General features: G+C 38.3%; 1 protein-coding gene and 1 pseudogene across 1 annotated transcript; both read left to right on the top strand.

The window, feature by feature from the left end:
• Nucleotides 1–2,439: 2,439 nt before the first annotated feature.
• LOC126080562 (olfactory receptor 5G3-like) lies at nt 2,440–3,390 on the top strand. Its single transcript, XM_049891756.1, has one exon. It carries the CDS (start codon nt 2,440–2,442, stop codon nt 3,388–3,390), a length of 951 nt encoding a protein of 316 aa, XP_049747713.1.
• Nucleotides 3,391–8,408: 5,018 nt separating this feature from the next.
• Nucleotides 8,409–15,736, top strand: LOC126080561 (olfactory receptor 1002-like; annotated as a pseudogene).
• The last annotated feature ends 6,749 nt before the right edge of the window (nt 15,737–22,485 follow it).

Here is a 22,485-nt window from a genome sequence, read left to right as displayed (position 1 = left end):
GAGTCAATGGGCAAGTCAAGGAGTGCCTCTTTACTCTCGGGTTGATCAAGAAGGGGATTTGTCATTTTCACCAAGTGCCTAGAAACTTATGCTCTTGGGGAAGGGTACTATCATGAAGGAAGTTGAATCTTCCATTATTACTTCTATAAAATGATCATTCTCTTTGAAGCAGTTAATAGAGATACTTAAAGAATACCCTTGAAAAGGTGAGTACACTGCATTTTGGACAACATGAAATTTTTGAAATATGGTGCAAAATATCAGAATGAGTTTGAACTTTGGGAACATCATCTCCTAGTTCCAGGGTTTCTAAAGAGAGCAGACTTTGGCACTTTGCTCACATCTTTATGATACTAAAGAACTGGCTCATGTGATTTTTTTTCCTGAACTGAATTTCCTGTTGATTTTTTATAATAGACATACTGCAATGCCCATGAAGAATTCTAAGGCCACAGAATGTTAGATATGAAGAGGTATAGAGATTATCCTTCACATTTTGTAGAAGACACAAAATGATTTATATGACTTATGTAAATAAATAGTGGTTGGGCTAAAACTAGAAGTGGTCTGTGCTACCTCCTACTCCCACACACCTATCTTCGTATATTTGGATAGGTGCAAACAAAAACATTTCTGCAATGAATAATGATCCTAATATTATCCTAGAATTGTCTATGTGACTGCTAGATATATACTGTACATATAATTAAGCAAATAAAAAAATAGTGATGATAAAATAATAATTCCGAGAATATAAGAATGTATTATTTGAAAGTATCATATTTCTAGTTCCACATATTAATTATTACATTATTCAAAAGTGATACATAGATTCGATTTGACTTATAGTTGAAATTAGTTGAACTGATTATTAATATTATAAAAATTCAGATTTTTTCCATGTAAATTATCTTACAATGTGATTGCCCTTTGGTAATTTAAAAAACTTGGTCTGTTCTTTTTTTACTAATGAGTCAGAAAAACAGTATTTTCTTGAAAGTTTTGCTTGCATAAAATATTATGCATTTGACATTTTATATATATTATTACTAAATTGATATTGCCGGATAGATTTCAAGATAAAGGACTTAAAGGAAGTTTACATAAAGCATGGGAAATCAGGTAAAATAAAATACTTCTATTACTCTTCTGAATGAATATCCTTCATGAACTCATAGAAATTACAGGTAGACAATAAATAGAGTAGAAGTCAGCAACATCGGTAGCAGACAGTTAATTGCCTATATAATCGTCATGGCAAATTACTGGTCAACATGGCAAACCACTCGATTTCAAGGCAGGGCCTCTCAGTCTGTCCATGACATCATATTCCTGTGTGGGAATTAGGTGGTTAGCAGAAATGTCTACCCTCTTCCCTTTTGTTCCCAATCTGTCATCTTATATTCTTGGTTCTCAGTGCCCCTTGTGATTTCACATTTTCAGGGCCTCTCTATAAACATGAACAAGTGTCATTTTTTTCTTTGAACCTTCAGAATGACTAACCTCTCAATCAATTGTCTATATTATCTGTTCCACATTCCTTTATAAGGGGGAAGACATTAAGAAACACATACATGAATGGTGCCTTAATATCATTAGGATGGTACTGATCATTCTATACAGACAGAAACTGCTCTACTTAGTCTTTCCAGATATTTAGTGTTAGAATCTGAACATCTCATCAGTTTTAACACTATTCATGGAAGTGTATCCCCTTCGTTGTTGTTAATTGCCATTGAGTCCAACCCAAGGCAACCCCAAGTGTGCAGAGTGCAGCAGCTCCATAGGGTTTTCAAAGATGTTACCTTCAGAAGCAGATCACCAGACCTATCTTCCAAGGTGCCTTTGGGTGGGTTTGAACTGTCAACATCTCGGCTAGTCGTCTAGTGCTTAACCATTTGTGCCACCCAAGAGACTCCTAGTGTATTCCTAAGTGGGTTTCATTATCCCATCGTACATTAAGATGAAACATGGAGAATGATTCTCATGTCAAAAACAACTTCAGATCTTGAGGGAGTTTTAGTTCATATAGTTGGACTTCTCGTTTGATAGGACAGGGTATTAAATACAAAGAGATCAAGTGTGAATTGCCCAGTTTTATAAGGCTCTTAGCACAACTTCCCAGATCTAGTATCCAGGAATATTGCCTTCCAATTCAATAATATTCTGATGTTTGTCTCTTATAAACCTCCTGTGACCCTGTAGGACAGAGTAGAACTGCCCTGTAGAGTTTCCAAGGAGTGCCTGGCAGATTTAACTGCCAACCTTTTGGTTAGCAGCTGTAGCACTTAACCACTACGCCACCAGGGTTTCCTTGTCTCTTATAGACCTGTTTAAAACAACCTGTCGTTAGCTTAAAAGACTATTTGTAACTGTTAATGACTATTTATTATAATAAAAAAAATCTTTTTTTTTTTTTTTAATAATAGATTACAACTAATGGAGGATAAGAATCAGACAGTAGTGACTGAATTTCTTTTCTTGGGCCTCACAGATCATCTCCAACAGCAGATTATTCTCTTCATTCTGCTTCTCTTTGTTTATCTCATGACACTGTGGGGTAACCTGGGAATGATCACATTGATACTGACTGATTCTAGACTCTGCACTCCAATGTACTTTTTTCTTAGCCACTTGTCCTTTGTTGATATTTGTTCCTCTTCTTCCATTGCCCCAAAGATGCTGTGTGACATCTTTGTGGAGAAAAAAGGCATCTCCTTCCTGGGTTGTGCTGCACAGATGTGGTTCTCAGGTCTCTTTGTGGCAACTGAGTGTTTCCTCTTGGCTTCCGTGGCATATGATAGGTATGTGGCCATCTGTAAGCCCTTGTTGTACACACTTATTATGTCCCAGCACATCTGTGTGCAGCTAGTGGTAGGGCCTTATGCTATTGCTTTTATGAGCACCGTGACCCATACAACATTGACTTTTTGCTTACCCTTCTGTGGTCCAAAGATCATCAATCACTTTTTCTGTGATATTTCACCACTGCTCTCCCTGGCATGTGCAGACACCTGGATCAACAAGTTGGTGCTTTTTGTCTTGGCTGGAGCTATAGTAGTTCTGAGTGGTCTGATCATCATGGCCTCCTATGTTTGTATCCTGGTAGCCGTCTTGAAGATCCAGTCTGCTGATGGGAGGTGGAAAGCCTTCTCCAAGTGTTCATCTCATCTGGCAGCTGTCTTTATCCTATATGGGACCCTTTTCTTTAATTATGTTCTGCCTAACTCAAGTTCCTCCCTAGATATCAATAAAGTGATTTCCCTATTTTATACCTTGGCAATCCCCATGTTGAACCCCATCATTTACAGCCTGAGAAATGAACAGGTAAAAGATGCATTCAGGAGGAAGTTTGAAAGAAAAAAAAAAAACATTCTATTGCATAGGTAAAATGGAATTCAATTTGAATTGTACCATAGGTGTTGATGCAGAATGTGTAGTAAAAAGATCATGGACCGGGGACTGGAGACTGCATGTAAATCCTGGTCCTGCCAATTACCAGATAATTTAAAAAATGAACAAAATAATATTGAGATGGATTAAGACTATAAATGTCAAAATATGCTAGAAGAAAACATAAGTGAATATTTGTATAATCTTGGGCGAATACTTTTTAAAGCAGACATGAAAGCTAGAAGTTATAAAGAAAATATCAAAGTACCACAAACAATATTAAAATACAAGTCATAAAACAAGAGAAAATATTTGTAATACATGTGCCAAACAATGGGATCATATTCCTATTGTTCAAAGAATAGCCACAAATTCACAATCATAAAGTAAAAACAATATATAAATGGGCAAAAAAAAAAAAAAAAACACAATTCTCTAAAATGGGAATGATTGCTGTTAATTGTCTTCAAGTCTGATCGACTCTATGTATAACATAACAAAACTTTCCATGGTTCTACACCACCCTCAAAATTATTGGTATGTTTGATTGAGTGCATTGTCGCAGCCACCGTGTCAATCCATCTCATTGAAGGTCTACCACATTTTAATGCAAAAATGTATGAAAAATGCTCAATATTAACTGTCGTTCAAAATACCAATGCAGGGCCTTTTCATCCATCAGAGGAAACATTGACAGCGTTTTCTGCTGGGAAGTTCCTATTTGGTTATGGGCATTGTTATTATTTGCTGCTGAGTGTATGACTTGATCCATTTCCACAAAGTAATTTGATAGTTTCTATTTAAAATGATAAATTCACATAGCTTGTGACTGCAAAATCTCTCATAAGAAGTCTATACTACAGAACCATCAATACCAGTGCATGTTATTATATATATTGCAGCATTTTGTGTAGTGACAAATATAAAGGAAATAAATTTGAATCCCATCACGAGAGGCAAGTACATTCTTTCTGTGAAAAGATGTGCAGCTAATGACAAGAATCAATTAGATATTATGGACTGATCTAGACAGAACTATTGTATATAGCCATTGTTTGGTGAAAAAAAATCAAGTTGAAAATCAATGTGCAGCACTGATCACATTAAAAAAGGTGAAAGCCTACACCGTAAATAAAATGTCATGTGTATACATGCACATGTGAACTGAACATGGGGAGAGTTATGAGAGAATATATACCGATCTGTTAACATTGATTACTTCAATGGGAATGGCACTGGAGGTATGCTGGAAGAGGTTTTGTTCACACATGTTTGAGACGTAGCTTATTCATGTCCTTTTGTGCTACTTGGGTTCAATCCAGATACACTATTTCCACTCAATGAGAGATTGCTGCTGGGCCTGTCTGACTCTGTTTATTGTAGGATTTGACAGAACCGGGCCTATTATGGGCAGGCCTGGATGCATGGTCACATAGTGTCCATGTCCAAGAGTTTCTCATAGCCAGGGCCCAGAAATGGACCAGGTGCTCTTCCTCAAAAGCTTTAAAATTTTCTGCTATAAATCGCCATGATCTTGCTCCTGAATCGCAGAGCCTACACTATTATTTTCCCACTGAGGCTTGCAATAAGTTCCATACTGCTTCTTCTCCCACTTCTATCATTATTTTTTTTTCCATCATTGCAAATTAAAAAAAAAATTTTTTTTGTTCTTGTTTTTGAGAATATACACAGCAAAACATACACTGATTAAACTGTTTCTACATGTACAATTCAGTCAAGAATTCTCACTGTCCTTTTCTGAGTTTTTCCTCCTTCATTAATATAAACTCAATGCCTCTCCCCCAAGGTTCCTATTCAATCTTTGGAGTTGCCGTTGTCAATTTGATCCCATGTAGGTAGTCCTTAAAAAAGCATAATGCTCAGGGCAGACATTTTTTACTAAGCTAAAATATTGTTTGGTTTTAAGAAGACTTCAGAGGACATTTTTTTGGTTTAAGGTTTAAAAATTATCTCAGGGCAATAGTTTCAGGGATTCATCCAGTCACCATGTCTCCATAAAGTCTGGGGTCTGTGAAAATTTGAAATTCTATTCTGCATTTTCCCTCTTTTGATTAAAATTCTCCGATAGAATCTTTGATCAAAATGTTCAAGAATGGTAGCCAGGCACTATCCAGTTCTTCTGGTCTCATGGAAAAGGAGGCAATTGTTCACGGAGGCAATTAGCCACACGTTCCACCTCCTCTTCCTATTCCTGACTTTCCTTCTCCCTTTATTGTTCCAGGCAAATAGAGACCAATTACTGTGACTTGGATGGCCACTTTCAAGCTTTTGAGACACCAGGCATTACATAATGAACTAGGAGGCAGAATAGAAGCACTAAACACGTTATTAGGCCAATTAACTGGGATGTTCCATGAAATCATGACTCTAAACCTCCAAACCAAGGAATCAAATTCAGAGGTTTTTGGTTATACGTAAGCAGCCTCAGCAGCTATTCTTTTTTTTTTGGTCATTGTTGTAAATATATATGTCATACACAACTTTGGCCGGTTCAACTTTGTACAGGTGTACAATTTATTGACAGTATTACAATAATTAGCTGTGCAACTTTACCCTCAACCAATATGATTTTTCCGTGACCATTAACCCCACTCATCTTCCTCCTTCCAGCCCCTGGTAATCATTAATGAACTTTGTTCTCTATACATTTTCCTTTTCTGGTCTTTCTATATAAGTGAAGTCATACAATATTTATCCTCTTGTGATTGACTGATTTCACTCAGCATCATGTCTTCCAGCTCCATCCATATTGCAGCATGCATCAAGACTTCATTTCTCCTACTCGCTGAGTAGTATTCCACTGTATGTAGGTATCACATTTTGTTTACCCCTTCATCCATTAATGGGCATTTAGGTTGTTTTAACTGTATTTGGCAACTACAAAAATTATGTTTATATAAGATGAATTGTTATATTGGCATAACTATAGTTGGCAACTACAAAAAGTTGCCAACTACAGTTATGCCAATATAACAAACTTAAACATAATGTCATAGGCAAATGACATTATATTGTCTCTGTTTATACAGATAATTCACTGGGAGGTTCACATGTAGAGAAAAGTGGCTCTGTACCGGTGATTCTCAAAATTTGATGTGTAGTCCTGTTAAAATGCAGATTTTGGTTTAGGTGACCTGGAGTGAGACTTTAGATTCTTCATTTCTAATAAGCTCCCAGATGATGCTGGTAATGCTGGTCCATGGACCATATGTTAAGTAACCAGGCTTTAGTATTCAGATGACTGTTCCATAGTGTCCTACATCCTGGTTTTCTGTTGGTCTTATTGTGAGTCAGCAATATTGATCAGATATTTATAAATATTGTTAGTCTACTTTTCATTATAATGTCTTGAATTGTATTCATATGAAATATGAGAAAGTAATGAAAGTAATTTCATTACTCTGAATTAGAACAACGTAATTAATAAGATGAGAGAAACTCAAAGATATAAATGTTCCACCAATAAATTTTTCAATCCCTTAACTTCATTTATTCTTCAATATTCCTGACAAATGATTGTCCAGTCGTTGTCTGCATGTCTCCCCTTAAGTGATGTGCATCTTTGTAACTCCCAAGGCAGTTACTCATTGTTGCAATTTTCTAATTGTTGAATATTTTCTTACCCTCTTGAGCCTAAAACAGAGAAAGCCTAAATTTGCCATTATTATAACTTCAATCTCCAGAGCTCTAGCTACCTTTTCGGGGTACTTAGAGAAAAAGAATAACACCTCCATTGTCCCTAGTAGCTCTTTGTCCATAATAGCTCTTTAGGTATTTGAAGACAAGATTATATGTTTCTTCATATTATCTCCAACCTAAAGACTCCATATCTAAATAAAATGACAGTATCACCTGAGATTACATCATTTACTTCATTTTCGTTTGTGTATTTGTTGGTTTGCTTGCCCTCTCCGTGTTTCTTTGTTAAGGAACAGGCTGATGTATATGTTGTTTTCATAGTTGTACAATAGTACTCCCCAGGGATAGTGTATGGTTGGAAAAAATGTGGTTGAAAGTCTAACGATAATATTCTTTCCCTCTTATTCATTTATACAAGCATCTAATACCTTTCAGCTTCCAGGCACCATGATAAACACTGGGAATACAAATACTAGTAAAGCAGATTTGCTTTCATTAACTTGTCCACTGTATTTTGAGCAATAATATATTTGCTAAATTTTGCATCAAAGGGATGTTATAGCACTATGGAATTATTATGATGGAGCCACAAATACTGGCCTAGGAGTCAGGAAAATACCGGAGGAGAGAAGAAAAGGACCAGGAATAAGCTTTTACTGAGCAATTAAATTACTATTTTTCAGGTACTTTGCATATTTTGTAGCCCTGGTGGTGCAGTGGTTAAGAATTTGGCTGCTAATCAAAAGGTCTGCAGTTTGAATCCACCAGCCACAGCTTGGAAACCCTATGGGGGCAGTTCTACTGTGTCCTATAGGGTTGCTACAAGTCGATTTTGACTTGACACAACAGTTTGTTTTTTTTTTTTGGCATATTTTACTTAATTCATGCTTTAAATGGGCTCTCTGAGCTAAATATCAAAATTGACTTGATGCAACAATTTTTTTTTGCATATTTTATTTAATTCATTCTTTAAATGAGCTTTGTGAGATAAATATTCTTATTTTCTCTTTAACATACAGTTCATAACTCAAAGCTATATTCTTAGAAAGACTAAGAGCCAGAGTTTAATCCTAGGTTTGCCTGGTTCTAAGCCCTGTGTTGTTTCTCTTCTGTGATGTTCTCACATATGGTGGCAATTGACCTGAGATTTTTTTCTTTTCTGCATAGCACTTCTTGCTCCCTGAGGTGCTATACATTTACACTGTAGTGGATTCAATAGTGTCCTGCCAAAATTCATGTCCATCTGGAACTTCAGATTGTGACCTACCTTATTTGGAAATACAGTCCTTGCAGATGTAATTAAATTAAAATGAGATTATACTGAATCAGGGTGGGCCCTAAATCCAATGACTAAAATGACTAGTGTCATAAAAAAGGGGAGAGGACACAGAAACCAGAGAAGGCCATGTGAAGACAGAGGTAGACCGAAATCGGAGGTATGCTGCCACAAGTCAAGGACTGCCAGCAGCCATGAGAAGTTGGAAGAGGCAAGAGAAAATTCTCTCCTGGAGCCCTTGGAGGGAAAATGATCCTATCTATACCATCATTTCAGACTTCTGGATTCCAAAATTATGAGAGAGTAAATATCTGTTGTTTTAAGCTATCAAGTTTGTAGTAATTTGTTATAGCAGCCTTAAGAAACTAATACACAAATGTGGTGTTGTTGTTGTTAGGTGCCATCAAGTCTGTTCTGACTCATAGAGACCCCATGTACAACAGAACGAAACACTGCCCAGTCCTGTGCCATCCTCATTATCCTTGTTATGGTTAAGCCCATTGTTGCAGCCACTGTGTCAATCCATCTTGTTGAGGGTCTACCTCTTTTTTTGCTGATCCTCTACTCCACCAAGCTTGATATCCTTCTCCAGGGACTGGTCCCTCCTGATAACATGTCCAAAGTATTTGAGACATCCTTGCTTCTAATGAGCATTCTGGCTATACTTCTTCCAAGACAGATTTGTTCGTCCTTCTGGCAGCACATACTTATTAATAATACAAGTGTATTGATTAATAATTCACATATTCATTCACAGTTTGGTTTCTGAATGAAAAGTAAGGTCTGCTTCACAAGGACTTAGCCTTTTGCATGGATTTAGCCACAGTGTGTAGGGTGATCAAAATAATTTGTGAAAAAAGAGATAAATGAACAAATGCATGAATTCCAGATTTTAATATATGTATTTTTTAAAGTCAGTTTCCCTCTCTGTATGTTGCATTCAATGAACAGTGGCAGTTTAAAGGTTTGTATTAGAATGTTGGGTCTCTGGATGCTGCTAATGGTTAACAGGCTCAGTTACTAACTGAAAGGTTGGCAGTTTGAGTCCTCACAGAGGCACATTGGAAGAAAGTCCTGGCAATCTACTTCTGAAAGATCACAGCCATTGAAAGCCCCATGGAGTGTAGTTCTGCTCTGAAACTCACGGGGTTGCCATGAGTTGGTTTTTTTTTTTTTTTGGAGTAGCGAATACATGGATGTTTGCTATTTACATCTGTATAACATTTTACATGTTTGAAATATTTGGCATAAAATGAAAAAAAATTGAACTATTATACCAGATGGTTGCACAACAGGAAGAATACAATTAATGTTACTAAATTGCACATGTGAAGAATGACAAATGTTTTTTAAAAACACGTATACCACAATAAAAAAAATTGGACTATAAAAGTAAATATTTATAGTATCTTAAGAAAATAAATTTTGGTTGCAACTAGTGGTTTAAAAAGATTTACAGCTCTGTTAATTATTGATTTTTTTAAAAGGCTTTTCTTGCTCTTATAATGGATTATCGGTCAACAATGGAAGCTAAGAATCAAACAGCAGTGACTGAATTTCTTTTCATGGGTTAAACAGGATCGTCTTCCACAGAAGATCGTTCTCTTTTGATATTTCTCTTTGTTTACCTTGTCACACTTGGGGGAAATTTGGGGATTATCACCCTCCTCTGGGTGGATTCCTGACTCCAGACCTCTGTATACTTTTTTCTCAGCCACTTATCCTTTGTGAATATCTGCTCCTCTTCCTCTGTTGCTCCAAAGACTTTGTGTGACACTTTTATGCAGAGAAAATCATCTCCTTTGTGAGTTGTGCTGGGAGATGTGTTTTTTTGGTCAGTTTATAGTAACTGAATGTTTTCTCTTGGCAGCCATGACATACGATCAGTATATTGCCATCTGTAATACTTTGTTGTACGCAGTCATCATGTCCCAGAGGACCTGCGTACAGATGATGGTCAGGCTTTATGCCATGAGACTTTTACTTTTCACTTTGATCACATTGCAGTCCAAATGTGATCAATCACTTCTGTGACATTCTACCTGTTTTCTCCCTGGCATGTGCTGATGTCCAGAACAATAAATTGGTTCTGTTCATCATGGCTGCATTAATAGGAATACTCATCCTGGTCTCCTATATCTATATCTTCAAAGCCATGTTGAAGATCCAGTTGGCAGATGGGAGGAGAAAAGCTTTCTCCATCTGCTCTTCACACTTGTCTACTGTGGCCGTCTTGTATGGCACCTTTTTTCTTTATATATAGCCCGATTCAAGTTCATCTCAGGATGCTAATAAAGTGGTTTCTGCATTCTGTACCACACTGATTCTCATGTTGAACTATAGCATCTACAGCTTGAAGAACACAGACATAAAGGATGCATTTAGGAGAACGTTCTTTAGGAAGAATTTTCTGCTAGGTAGGTAATTTAGAGGACAGCTTTTGCTACTCTATAGTTGGAGAAGCTCAAGTGTGTATGGAAAAGAGAACTTTACTTGGAAGAGGAGATGCCAGTCTAAACCTTGACTGTCAATAACAAGAGGATTAAAAGTAGGTAAATCTTATACCATTTTTAGATCTCAATGTCTTCATTTGTAAAATGAGGACTATGGTTTTACAAAATATGTTCAGAATCCTGTGAATGCCATCTCTTCAAATATTGACCAAAACAGAGAAGCTCTTAGCATCTATATTCCCACGTTTCTCAGTTTTTCATTCTATGGGTTTGTTGTTCCTTTATAATATATGAATTTAGAATATTACCTGGAGGGCCTTTCAATTTATTACTTTGTACTGATAACAAAAGTGTTGATAAAAACTGATAGAGCTCAAAGCTTGGAATGAAATTTTTACCAAGGAAGATGGAAAATTCAGGTGGAATAAACTGTGTGTGCGTGTTTGTTAGCTCCAGTATTATATTTTTAGGACATTATACCTTACCAAAGATTCAAGATTAAAGTATTTTCATTATATGATTTCAGTTTTATTTGTTGTCTGATTTGGCAAAATCAAAGCTTAAGGTACAGACTACTCAACTTTATTTGGAAACTAGACTTTAAGTTAAACACTGTCCTTGTTGGTATTCTGTGGGCTTTACTGGTATCATGTTGCCCAGAACATGTACTTATTTAAATTAGTCATTTATGCTTTTAAGCTAATTATGTAATATTAACTCAGACAGCCATATTTGTGAGACGAGGCGGGGATATTGATGCAATAATAGCTCATTTTTTATCCCCAATATATCATTTTCATCATATAATGCATTATTGGTAGGTCAGCCAATAGGATTTAGCTCACGATGGAAAGTCATGGTATCCCACGATAAAGCATTCTGCTTCTATCAGAGCTCAGTGGCACACCAGGGGTTGTTTATTAAATGGTGTATAATTCTCTGCTATAGATGAAATGGCATTGCTCCAGCACCTTGAGGCCTGCATTGGAATTCTTCTACTGGAACTTGCCACTAAATTTACACAGTATTTTGTCCACCACTGATACCTCCAACACCGCAGGGTCTTCCAGATCATATCAATCAAGTAGTGGGCTACTTGCACCCAGCCTGTGCGTGCAGAGCCCTTTCCTACTCTGGTGTCACTCACAGCTGACATCCTTTCTCATCACCTATGCTGGAGCAGTATTCCTAGGTGAGGAATATATTGTTTCCAGAACCCAAAGAGGCCCATCAGTTGTTTTGCTTTCCTATCCATGGAAGGAATCACAAGATACAATAATTTGTCTTCTACTTTGGAGGAGATGTCACAGCCTATGGCTGATTATTGGAGACCTAATTATTATTATTTTTTTTTCAGAAACCCTGGTGGCATAGTGGTTAAGTGCTATGGCTGCTAACCAAAAGGTTGGCAGTTTTAATCCACCAGGTTGTCGTTGTTGTTAGGTGCTGTCAAGTCAGTTCTGACTCATAGTGACCCTATGCACAACAGAATCAAACACTGCCCGGTCCTGAGTCATCCTTACAATCGTTGTATTGCTTGAGCTCATTGTTGCAGCCACTGTGTCAATCCACCTCATTGAGGGTCTTCCTCTTTTCCGCTGACCCTGTACTCTGCCAAGCATGATGTCCTTCTCCAGGGACTGATCCCTCCTGACAACATGTCCAAAGTATGTAAGACGCAATCTCGCCATCCTTGCCTCTAAGGAGCATTCTGGCCACACTTCTTCCAAGACAGATTTGTTCATTCTTTTGGCAGTCCATGGTATATTCAATATTGTTCGCCCACACCACAATTCAAAGGCGTCAACTCTTCTTTGGTCTTCCTTATTCATTGTCCAGCTTTCACATGCATATGACGTGATTAAAAATACCATGGCTTGGGTCAGGCGCACCTTAGTCTTCAGGGTGACATCTTTGCTCTTCAACATTTTCAGAAGGTCCTTTGCAGCAGATTTGCCCAATGCAATCTGTCTTTTGATTTCTTGACTGCCGCTTCCATGGCTATTGATTGTGGATCCAAGTAAAATGAAATCCTTGACAACTTCAATCTTTTCTCCCTTTATCACGATGTTGCTCATTGGTCCAGTTGTGAGGATTTTTGTTTTCTTTATGTTGAGGCGTAATCCATACTGAAGGTTGTGGTCTTTGATCTTCATTAGTAAGTGTTTCAAGTTCTCTTCATTTTCAGCAAGCAAGGTTGTGTCATCTGCATAACACAGGTTGTTAATAAGTCTTCCTCCAATCCTGATGCCCCATTCTTCTTCATATAGTCCAGCTTCTCGTATTATTTGTTCAGCAAACAGATTAAATAAGTTTGGTGAAAGAATACAACCCTTACGCACACCTTTCCTGACTTTAAACCAATCAGTATCCCCTTGTTCTGTCCAAACAACTGCCTCTTGATCTATGCAAAGGTTCCTCATGAGCACAATTAAGTGTTCTGGAATTCCTATCCTTTGCAGTGTTATCCATAGTTTGTTATGATCCACACAGTCGAATGCCTTTGCGTAGTCAATAAAACGCAGGTAAACATCCTTCTGGTATTCTCTGCTTTCAGCCAGGATCCATCTGACATCAGCAATGATATCCCTGGTTCCACGTCCACTTCTGAAAGTGGCCTGAATTTCTGGCAGTTCCGTGTTGATATACTGCTGTAGCCATTTTTGAATGATCTTCAGCAAAATTTTGCTTGCTTGTGATATTAATGATATTGTTCTATAATTTCCACATTTGGTTGGATCACCTTTCTTGGGAATAGGCATAAATATGGATCTCTTCCAGTCAGTTGGCCAGGAAGCTGTCTTCCATATTTCTTGGCATAGACAAGTGAGCACCTCCAGTGCTGCATCTGTTAGTTGAAACATCTCAATTGCTATTCCATCAATTCCTGGAGCCTTGTTTTTTGCCAATGCCTTCAGAGCAGCTTGGACTTCTTTCTTCAGTACCATGGGTTCCCGATCATATGCCACCTCTTGAAATGGTTGAACATCGACTAATTCTTTTGGTATAATGACTCTGTGTATTCCTTCCATCTTCTTTTGATGCTTCCTGCATTGTTTAATATTTTCCCCATGGAATCCTTTACTGTTGCAACTCGAGGCTTGAATTTTTCTTCAGTTCTTTCAGCTTGAGAAACACTAAGCGTGTTCTTCCCTTTTGGTTTTCCATCTCCAGCTCTTTGCACGTCATTATAATACTTTACTTCTTGATGGGCCCTTTGAAATCTTCGGTTCAGTTCTTTTACTTCATCAATTCTTCCTTTTTTTTTAGCTGCTTGACGCTGAAGGGCAAGTTTCAGAGTCTCCTCTGACATCCATCTTGGTCTTTTCTTTCTTTCCTGTCTTTTCAGTGACCCCCACGTGTCTGTCAGTTTGTCGTACTGTGGGGGCTTTTGTGTTGCTGTGATGCCGGAAGCTATGCCACCGGTTTTCAGATACCAGCAGGGTCATCCATGGAGGACAGGTTTCAGCTGAGCTTCCAGACTAAGATAGACTAGGAAGAAGGACCCGGCAGTCTACTTCTGAAAAGCATTAGCCAATGAAAACCCTGTGAATCCACCAGGTGCTCCTTGGAAACCCTGTGGGGCAGTTCTACTCTGTCCCGTAGGGTTGCTATGAGTCGGAATTGACTCAATGGCAATGGTTTTTCTCAACTTTTTTTCAGATGTAGCAGGATGCTAAATCTTTACAGAATTTATCTCCTACTCTCTGGAGTGCCTGTGTCTTATCAAGACCTCCATCATGCTAGCCATCTGTGCTCACCTGACCCAGTCAACTTAATGTTATTGATATAATGGATCGATGTGCAGTTTTATAGAATAGTTTAAATGTACAGATCTTTTAGGACTGTATGATGAAGAGTGCATGAGACTTCACATAGCCCCAGAGCAAAGCTGTTAATGCATATTGTCCATTCCATTTGAATGTGAACTGTTTCTGGTACTCTTTTCTCATTGGAATAGAGGAGAACACATTCACTCAATCAATAGCTATAACTTGTACCTGAAACCACAATAATGTCTTACTGCAAAAGCATAGCATTTGGCCTAGCACCTGAGTGTGGGGGTACTACTTGTTTGAGCTCACTTGTATTTTACAGCCTTTTCAGAATCTATCCAGTTCCTGAGGGTCAGCTTGGTAAATTAAATGGAGTTATGATGGGGACTGTCATTCCTGCATCCTTTACATCCTTAAGGGTGACACTAATCTCTGCCATTTCCCTGATATTATTTTTGTATTTTCTATTTGGCTGGTGGCAGATGCTTTCACTTGGTTTTTCCAACTATGATAGCTCTTATCCCATACCCAAGGACTCAGTGTTGGGGGTTCTGTCAACTGCAAAGTATATCAATTCCATATTTGTTATATTATGCCTGGCATTTCTAGATATGAATGCCAATGCAGCCTCTGTGCTCAGTAGTCCTTGAAATGTCTGTGTATTCTCCTTTTTCTGTGTACAGTTACCTTTGAAAATTTGGAAAGACTGAAAGTATTAATACTTCTTAAATTTGCCAGGGTGTTTCAGGGTCCTTTTTATAGGGAACCCAGTTATCTTCTTAATCAATGGATATGAGTCTGAACTAAGTTCAGAAACGGGGTAAGGAATCATGACTTTTTACTGGAATGACCACCCTTAGCCTCCCTGTATCCATCCTTGATTTTCTCTTCTGGTGACAGGTGGATAGCTGTTAGCTGCCCATCTATTTTACCTGTCCCTTGGTGCGCTATATACTATTAAATATCTCTATTACTCTCCGTGGTTCAGGCACCCTTGACTGCCACTCCAACCTTGCAGATCATTACCATAATTACAATCCCCTGGAATCTGATAGTGAAATGCTACCAACCACCTTCTATTGTCTGAAGATCCTGTTATCCCCCTTGTTACCAGCCAGCTGGGCTATAACACTGTCTCCTACTGCCAGTCATGGTCTAGAGAAGAGAGGTACCGCTAAATGTATTAGTGATACTGGTGTCTCTCTGACCATCATATTCCTTATGGTGTTGACTAACTGTGTTTCTTCTGAGCCTTCCCTTGGAACATAATCATCTGGTAGGTCTTTTAGCCATAGACAGTATAGTCAGAACATCCATGTCCTTGAGCCTTTTAATTCTTTCTCCACCATCTTTCCTGTTACACATGTACCACCACTTTTTCCTGGGGTCCTTGCGTGGTCATTAAAGTATCTTGGGAGAGTGCTTCCAAGTCAAAAACTCTTTTCTATTCAATTTTATGTTTTGGTTCCCTTAATCAAGCACCCTCATAATCTTGTGCTACACATACTGCTAGTACATGCTAGCTAGTTTTTGCACTTCCTTTGAGGGTATAGTTTATTTCCTCACTTAGAAAGTCGAGCCCTCTGCCATCAGCATTATGCTAGGACTTTATTCCAGATACAGACGTAGTGGCCAGGGGAAGTGGGTTTCTGAGAGGGGCACATGTTGCCTTGGGGAGAGAGACTTCTACATTTTTTTACATCATGGAAAAATGATAGTTCTTAATAAGGAGGGGTGAGCCTCGTCTAAAGGCTCAGAAGGTTCAGAGGAGTCTGAGGAGTCAAAATCCTTAGAGGTATCCACTGTAATGTGCTCATCCCCAGAGTTGGAACCCTGCATACTGACCTTGGTATAAGAGACCTGCCTTATTTAGCCATTTAACTGCCATTGAAGTTCAGGCACTGTGATTATTAAATCCTGAGCGGGGTTGTTGGTCTCTTCTCACACCTGAAGGAGATGAAAGCTTCATTCTATGTAATCAAAGAGTTCTCCTGGCCTTTACACCTAGCTTTTACTTATTTGTTACTCTCCCTTTCATGTAGAGGATCAATGGCTTAGCAATAGCCATTAAATCCCATTATCCTCATAGCTACTGTTTCATGCACATGTCTCAAGTACCTGATACATCACACAAGCCCATGAGTCCCTCTCCTTTCACTAATAACCAAAAAAAAAAAAAATTACCTGTCAAGTTGATTCTGACTCATAGTGACTCAATAGGAAAGAGTAGAATGGTCCCATAGGATTTCCATCTTTCTCCCAAGGAGCGGCTAGTGGTTTGAACTGGTAACCTTTCAGTTAGTAGCCAAGCACTTAACCACAGCACCGCCAGGGCCCCTCTCCTTTTCACCAATATGCCCTCCTAATTTATTCTATTTAAAGTTTTCACTGGGATATTGAACAGGCTTCAGACTAAGACAGACTAGTAAAAAAAGACCTGGAATTGTGCATCTGAGAAATCAACCAATAAAATCTGTCGCCATGTGTTGGGGGCCAACTCAAAGGCAGCTAATAACAAGAATGTAGTCTCTAGGCAGTCCCTATGTGGTGCAGTTAGCATACTTACTGCTAGTAAAAAAGTTAAGAGGTTTGGGTCCACCCAGACGCACCTAAGAAGAAGGGCCTGGTGTTTACTTCTGAAAACCAGCCACTGAAAATCCTGTGGATCACAGCTCTGCTCTGATGTACATGGTATTGCCATGGGTCAGAGTCGTCTGGGTGGCAACTGGTTTTAAAGACAAATAAATAGACATAGATCTCTAAAGTCTAATGATCTGCATGGTGTGAGATCTCGTTCCAGTCTCCTGGGTCAGGCACGGCCTTGGTAGAAATAAGCGACAGAAGTAGTAGCAGTAGAAGTAGTAGGCAAAAGTGAAAAACCAAGTAGACAATTGAGGTCTAGAAAGATATCATAGAATGAGCATTGTTCCAGCCTCTCAAATCTAGCACTTAGAATTCAACCTTGACTCAACTTCTCTCCTTCCCATAAAAATCCTACTCATCCAAGTTCAGTCTACCTAGGACTCTCTGTGAAAGACATATCCTTAATTCCTTTCATTCTCACAGAATGGTTTCATTACCCAACTCCTAAAAGAAGTTAGATTAATCTCCCAACTTGTTCCCTACAGCCACCCTCTTCGAATTCTTTGTTCATTCATTTATTTAATTAAAAATATATATTGAGCATCTATTCTTCAAGGCATTATTCTGGAAGCTATGCATATAGTATGGAGAAACCCCCAAAACTCTATACTCATTCTTGAGGGATGGGGAGATACAATAACAATTTAATGTTAGATAATGGTCATTGCTTTGAAGAAAAAATAAAACTGGGAAAAGAGAAGTGAATGACGGTTTAGGTGGGGTCAGCTGTACTCTTTTCAAAGGATGATTAGAAAAAAACTCTCTGATAAGGGGACATTTTAATAGAGACCTGAATGAAGTGCAGAAGTAACGTGTGCAGATATCTGAAGGGAAAAGTGTTGCAAGCAGAAAGAAGAGACAGAAAAAATTCTGAGGTAGGATCATGATTTGCTTGTTCCAAGAACAGAAAGTGGACTGAGAGGAGGGGAGGTAAGGGATTCCAGTCTTTCTATTAATTCACTACATTGGGTTGTTTTGATGTTTGAATGAGGTTTTACTCTAAAAGCACTTTGAGAGTGCTTGGCACTGTAAGTAAGCATCACTAGTAACAAGATTAGAATCCTGCAGCAAATTTCATGTGAATAAATATCATCTCTATTGGGTGCAAACATTAATGTGTTTGTTTGCTAAGCACTTGTCTGCTAACCGAAAAGTTGGAAGTTTGAGTCCACCTCAGAAGAAAGGCCTGGTGATCTACTTCTGAAAAATCAGCTACTGGAAACCCTATGGAGCACAGTTCTATTCTGACACACAAGGGGTCGTCACGAGTCAGATCTGTACGACAGCAACTGGTGGTGGATTTTGAAATACCTTGTGAGAGTTCTCAGAGAGTGCAGAAAGAAGTTCAAACTCCTTTGCCTACTGCTAAAATATTTATGAAGTCTTGGCTCAAATGTATTTTTACAACCTTTATAGTTGGAAATTTTCACACAGCCAATATGTCCAACTCTTTGTCTCTCAAAGATGCCGTCCAAATTTGTAGCTGTCCATTGCTGCCTAGTAATCCTCTCTCCACTTTATTTATATTTATTGATTTCTTAGCCTCCCTTTGAGATTCATCACTGTCATGAAATCATGTCCAAACCCTACTGGTTACAGCGATCCCACCCTCCTTGTAACTCCTCCCGTGTGTCTTCTGACTCCCCTTCTGACTGTAATCTCTCTGAGGAAGGGACCTATTTTAGAATTCTTCCATCTGCCTAGGGCCATGTGCTGGTGCTCAGCATGCAGCTATGGAAGGCTCCGTACTAGAATCTCTAAGGGAGAGGCAGCCCCAAAGGGTAAGAAAGGTTTATTTTGTGCATTTGCCCATGATTCCAAGCCCCCAAATTATTTTCTCAAAACGTAACTTTAATACCATCCCTTTAGGCTTAATCTCTTGAGCCTCTGGTTCCTTAAGGGAGTTTGCTCCAATTTACTGGAAAACTTCTTGTGTTATGCAGAATTGAGAGCCAGCGAACTCTTTTTTTAAAGCGTGGCTGGAAGGAACAGCTTTTAAGATGACATCTCCATATTGTTTATCTGCCTAGACACTTGAAGAAGCTGAGAGGAATGACAAGTCACCACTTATAGGGTAATTTGTTTTCATATCAGGAACTGTTACTTTAAAAATTTACTTTGATGCAGGCAGGCAAAGAGTCTAGGGGCCTGTTTCTTCAGACGTGTGTTAAATGATTTCCTGAATTGCTTTCAGGAGGCCAGGGTTGCAAAAATGGGTTTAGAAGTTGGGCAAACCTAATCTGTAAGCTTACCCTGGAGAATAATTTGGTACAAATCATAATGTCTAGTCTGTGCTCTCTTGGTCTCAATTACCTCACCTGAATATATATTTTGGTAGAATTTTGTGTTTGGCATAGAGATACTGAAATGTCTTCGAAGATTTACGGGCTTGTAAAATGTTAGAATTAAAGAGGTCTTTGTTTCCCCGAGTTCTGGTTTCTTCAGTTTCCTAGATTGAGCATTATAAGTACAAAACGGATTTCCGAATCAACTGACGTAAGTTGTCATCCTACTCATGCTCAAAGTCACATGCATACATAGTAGCATGGTTTTTCTCTATTATTAACTTGGAATTGGGTAAGGTTCCGAAAAATACAGCTTAATAGGCTTTTCCATGATCAGCATCTATTACTTTCATGCAGGATTTCAAGTTGAATACGTTTTAAAAACACCACAATTATCAATGGTGTATCTACTTCATGATCTTTGTTTACAATTAGTTGAGATCACAGATGCTTATATTCTACTTTTGATGTTATAAGACTCTTCCATAATCTGAAATTTATTCTGACATTTTAAATACTTTGTATCTTCCTTGAGTAATAAGTAAGAAAAAAATTAATTACCTGAAATGTTTCTAGGTTAAACAAACAAAAAAACCAAACCTGTTGCCGTCAAGTTGATTCCAACTCCTAGATATTAAAAATCCTTTAACGTTTTTTCTGACTAATCTTAAATTAAGTGCCTCCAAGTCTTTTATTTTCCAAGTCCCGTTGCCCTGCCGATCACAAGAGGTCAACAGCTTTTCATTTGATTTAATTCATTTAGTTTATTTCCCTGGTTAACCAAAGCCCTTTTCAAGCTTTCTTACCAGGCAAGTTGTTAGGCTTCTGTGAAAGCTTCTTTTCTGCCACATCCTGTGAATATTTTTGTGTGACTGAGCTGCTGGAATCCTTATGATTATTTCCAAGACTAAAATACATGCTTCTTGTCCTCAGTTACCCCTTTTTGTCATTGTCCTCAGTTCCCTTCTCCTCCCTTCTATTTCATTCTTTTTTTTTGTCCCCCTAAACTTTTTTTACTTTAAAATAATTATAGATTCACAGGAAGTTTTACAGAGAGTACATATGTCATTCACCCCGTTTTCTCTAGAAGTTACATCCTATGTAACCACAGTGCAACATCGAACCAGGATATTGCTATTGGTATACTGCGTGTGTATAGTTCTATGTCATTCTATCACATGTGTGGATTCTTGTACCACTATCAGGATACAGAACTCTTCTGTCACCACAAAGGTCTGCTCTTGTGCTACCCCTTTAGACTCACACCCACCACCTTTTTTCCCACCAGCCCTAATCCCTGGCATTCACTAATCTACCCTCCAGAGCTATAAATTTACCATTTCAAGAATGTGATATAAGTGGAATCATAGCGTATGCAACCTTTTTTTTTCTTTTCACTCAGCCTTATACCCTTGAGATCCATCCAAGTTGTGAGTACCAATATTTTGTCTCTCTTTATTGCTAAGTAGTATTTCATGGTACGAGTGTACCACAGTTTGTTAATCATTCACCTGTTGTAGAACATTTTGATTGTTTACAGTTTTGGGCTATTACAAAAAAAAAAAAAAGCTGCTATTAAAAATTTAGTACAATTTATTTTGTAGACCTGTTTTCATTTTTCTGAGATAAATGCCCCGGAGTGCCCCTTTCTTTCTCAAAACATTAATTTTTCTGCCTCCACCAGACTGAGTCCAATACAACTAGATGGTACCCAGCTACCACCACTGACTGCTCTGACAGGGATCACAACAGAGGGTCCTGGACAGAGCTGGAGAAAAATGTAGAGCAAAATTCTAATTCACAAAAGAGACCAGACTTACTGGTCTGACAAGAGACCAGTAAGAGAAACCCTGAGAGTATGGCCCCTGGACATCCTTTTATCTCAGTAATGGAGTCACTCCTAATCTTCAGCCAAAGATTAGACAGGCTTAGGAAACAAAATGAGACTAAAGGGGCACACCAGCCCAGGGGCAAGGACTAGAAGGCAGGAGGGTACAGGAAAGCTGGTAATAGGGGGCCCCAGGTCGAGAAGGGAGAGTGTTGACATGTTGTGGGGTTGTTAACCAATGTCGTAAAACAATATGTGTACTAACTGTTCTATAAACATCTAAAGTACAATAAAAAATATATAAAAAAGAATTTATCTTTCTCGCTTAAGCACCTGATATGCTAACTGGGTCACAGCACTTACTCAGTATTTAAGAACTGGTTCCTTCTCTGATGGACTTCAAAATTTGATGGACAGTGGCTGGGTTAGTAGGTATATGCACCCATGATATGATGGTACGCAGGCAGATTGGAGACGGCATCAGAGAGGAGTTACTGTTGAGAACTTTGATCCCAACTCCAAAGCCAACTTCTCTTGTCTCAGCCTGTCTATCAGAAGTTATCTTTCAGACAATTCAACTAAAATTTGTTATAGAATCCAAGGGAACTGGGAAGAAAGGTATGTTCTTAACACCTGCTCATTTTCAACATGGAGTGAAGGTGAGTATCAGCCAAATACATTAAGTTCACATCATACTTTTTTCTCTAAAATGTTTTTTAAAATATCCTTGGTACAAAGGCAGGCATTTTTAGAAAGGTAATCTGGAAAAGTTTGAGGATTTGCCTTAGATAATCTTCATAGTTCACATCTAGCTCTAAAATTCTGTGATTCTCTACAAAAATCCTCTTTCAAACAAGAAGGAATCTGAAGAGCTGAGGTTCAGTGACTTGATCAGTGTCACCCAAATAGTTAGCAGGACAACCAGGATTAGAACCCAAGTCTCTCAGCTGGTGTCACTCAGATCGTTAGCAGGACAAATAGGACTAGAACCCAAGTCTCTTGGCTGTCAGCCTATGCTATCTATGTAACAAAAAATGAAAGCTAACTTCATAGGCAAAATTAAGAAGCCTTTAATTATGAATTTACTGCAAAGAAAAAATTCTTTCTTTTTCTCATAACAGATTAGATCAGAAAAATGGATTACAGAAATCAAACTTTGGTGGTTGAATTT

Source organism: Elephas maximus, chromosome 7 (genome assembly GCF_024166365.1).
Source record: "Elephas maximus indicus isolate mEleMax1 chromosome 7, mEleMax1 primary haplotype, whole genome shotgun sequence".
NCBI lineage: Eukaryota > Metazoa > Chordata > Mammalia > Proboscidea > Elephantidae > Elephas > Elephas maximus.
Note: the sequence above shows the minus strand (reverse complement) of the source record. Positions and strands in the feature narration are given on the sequence as shown.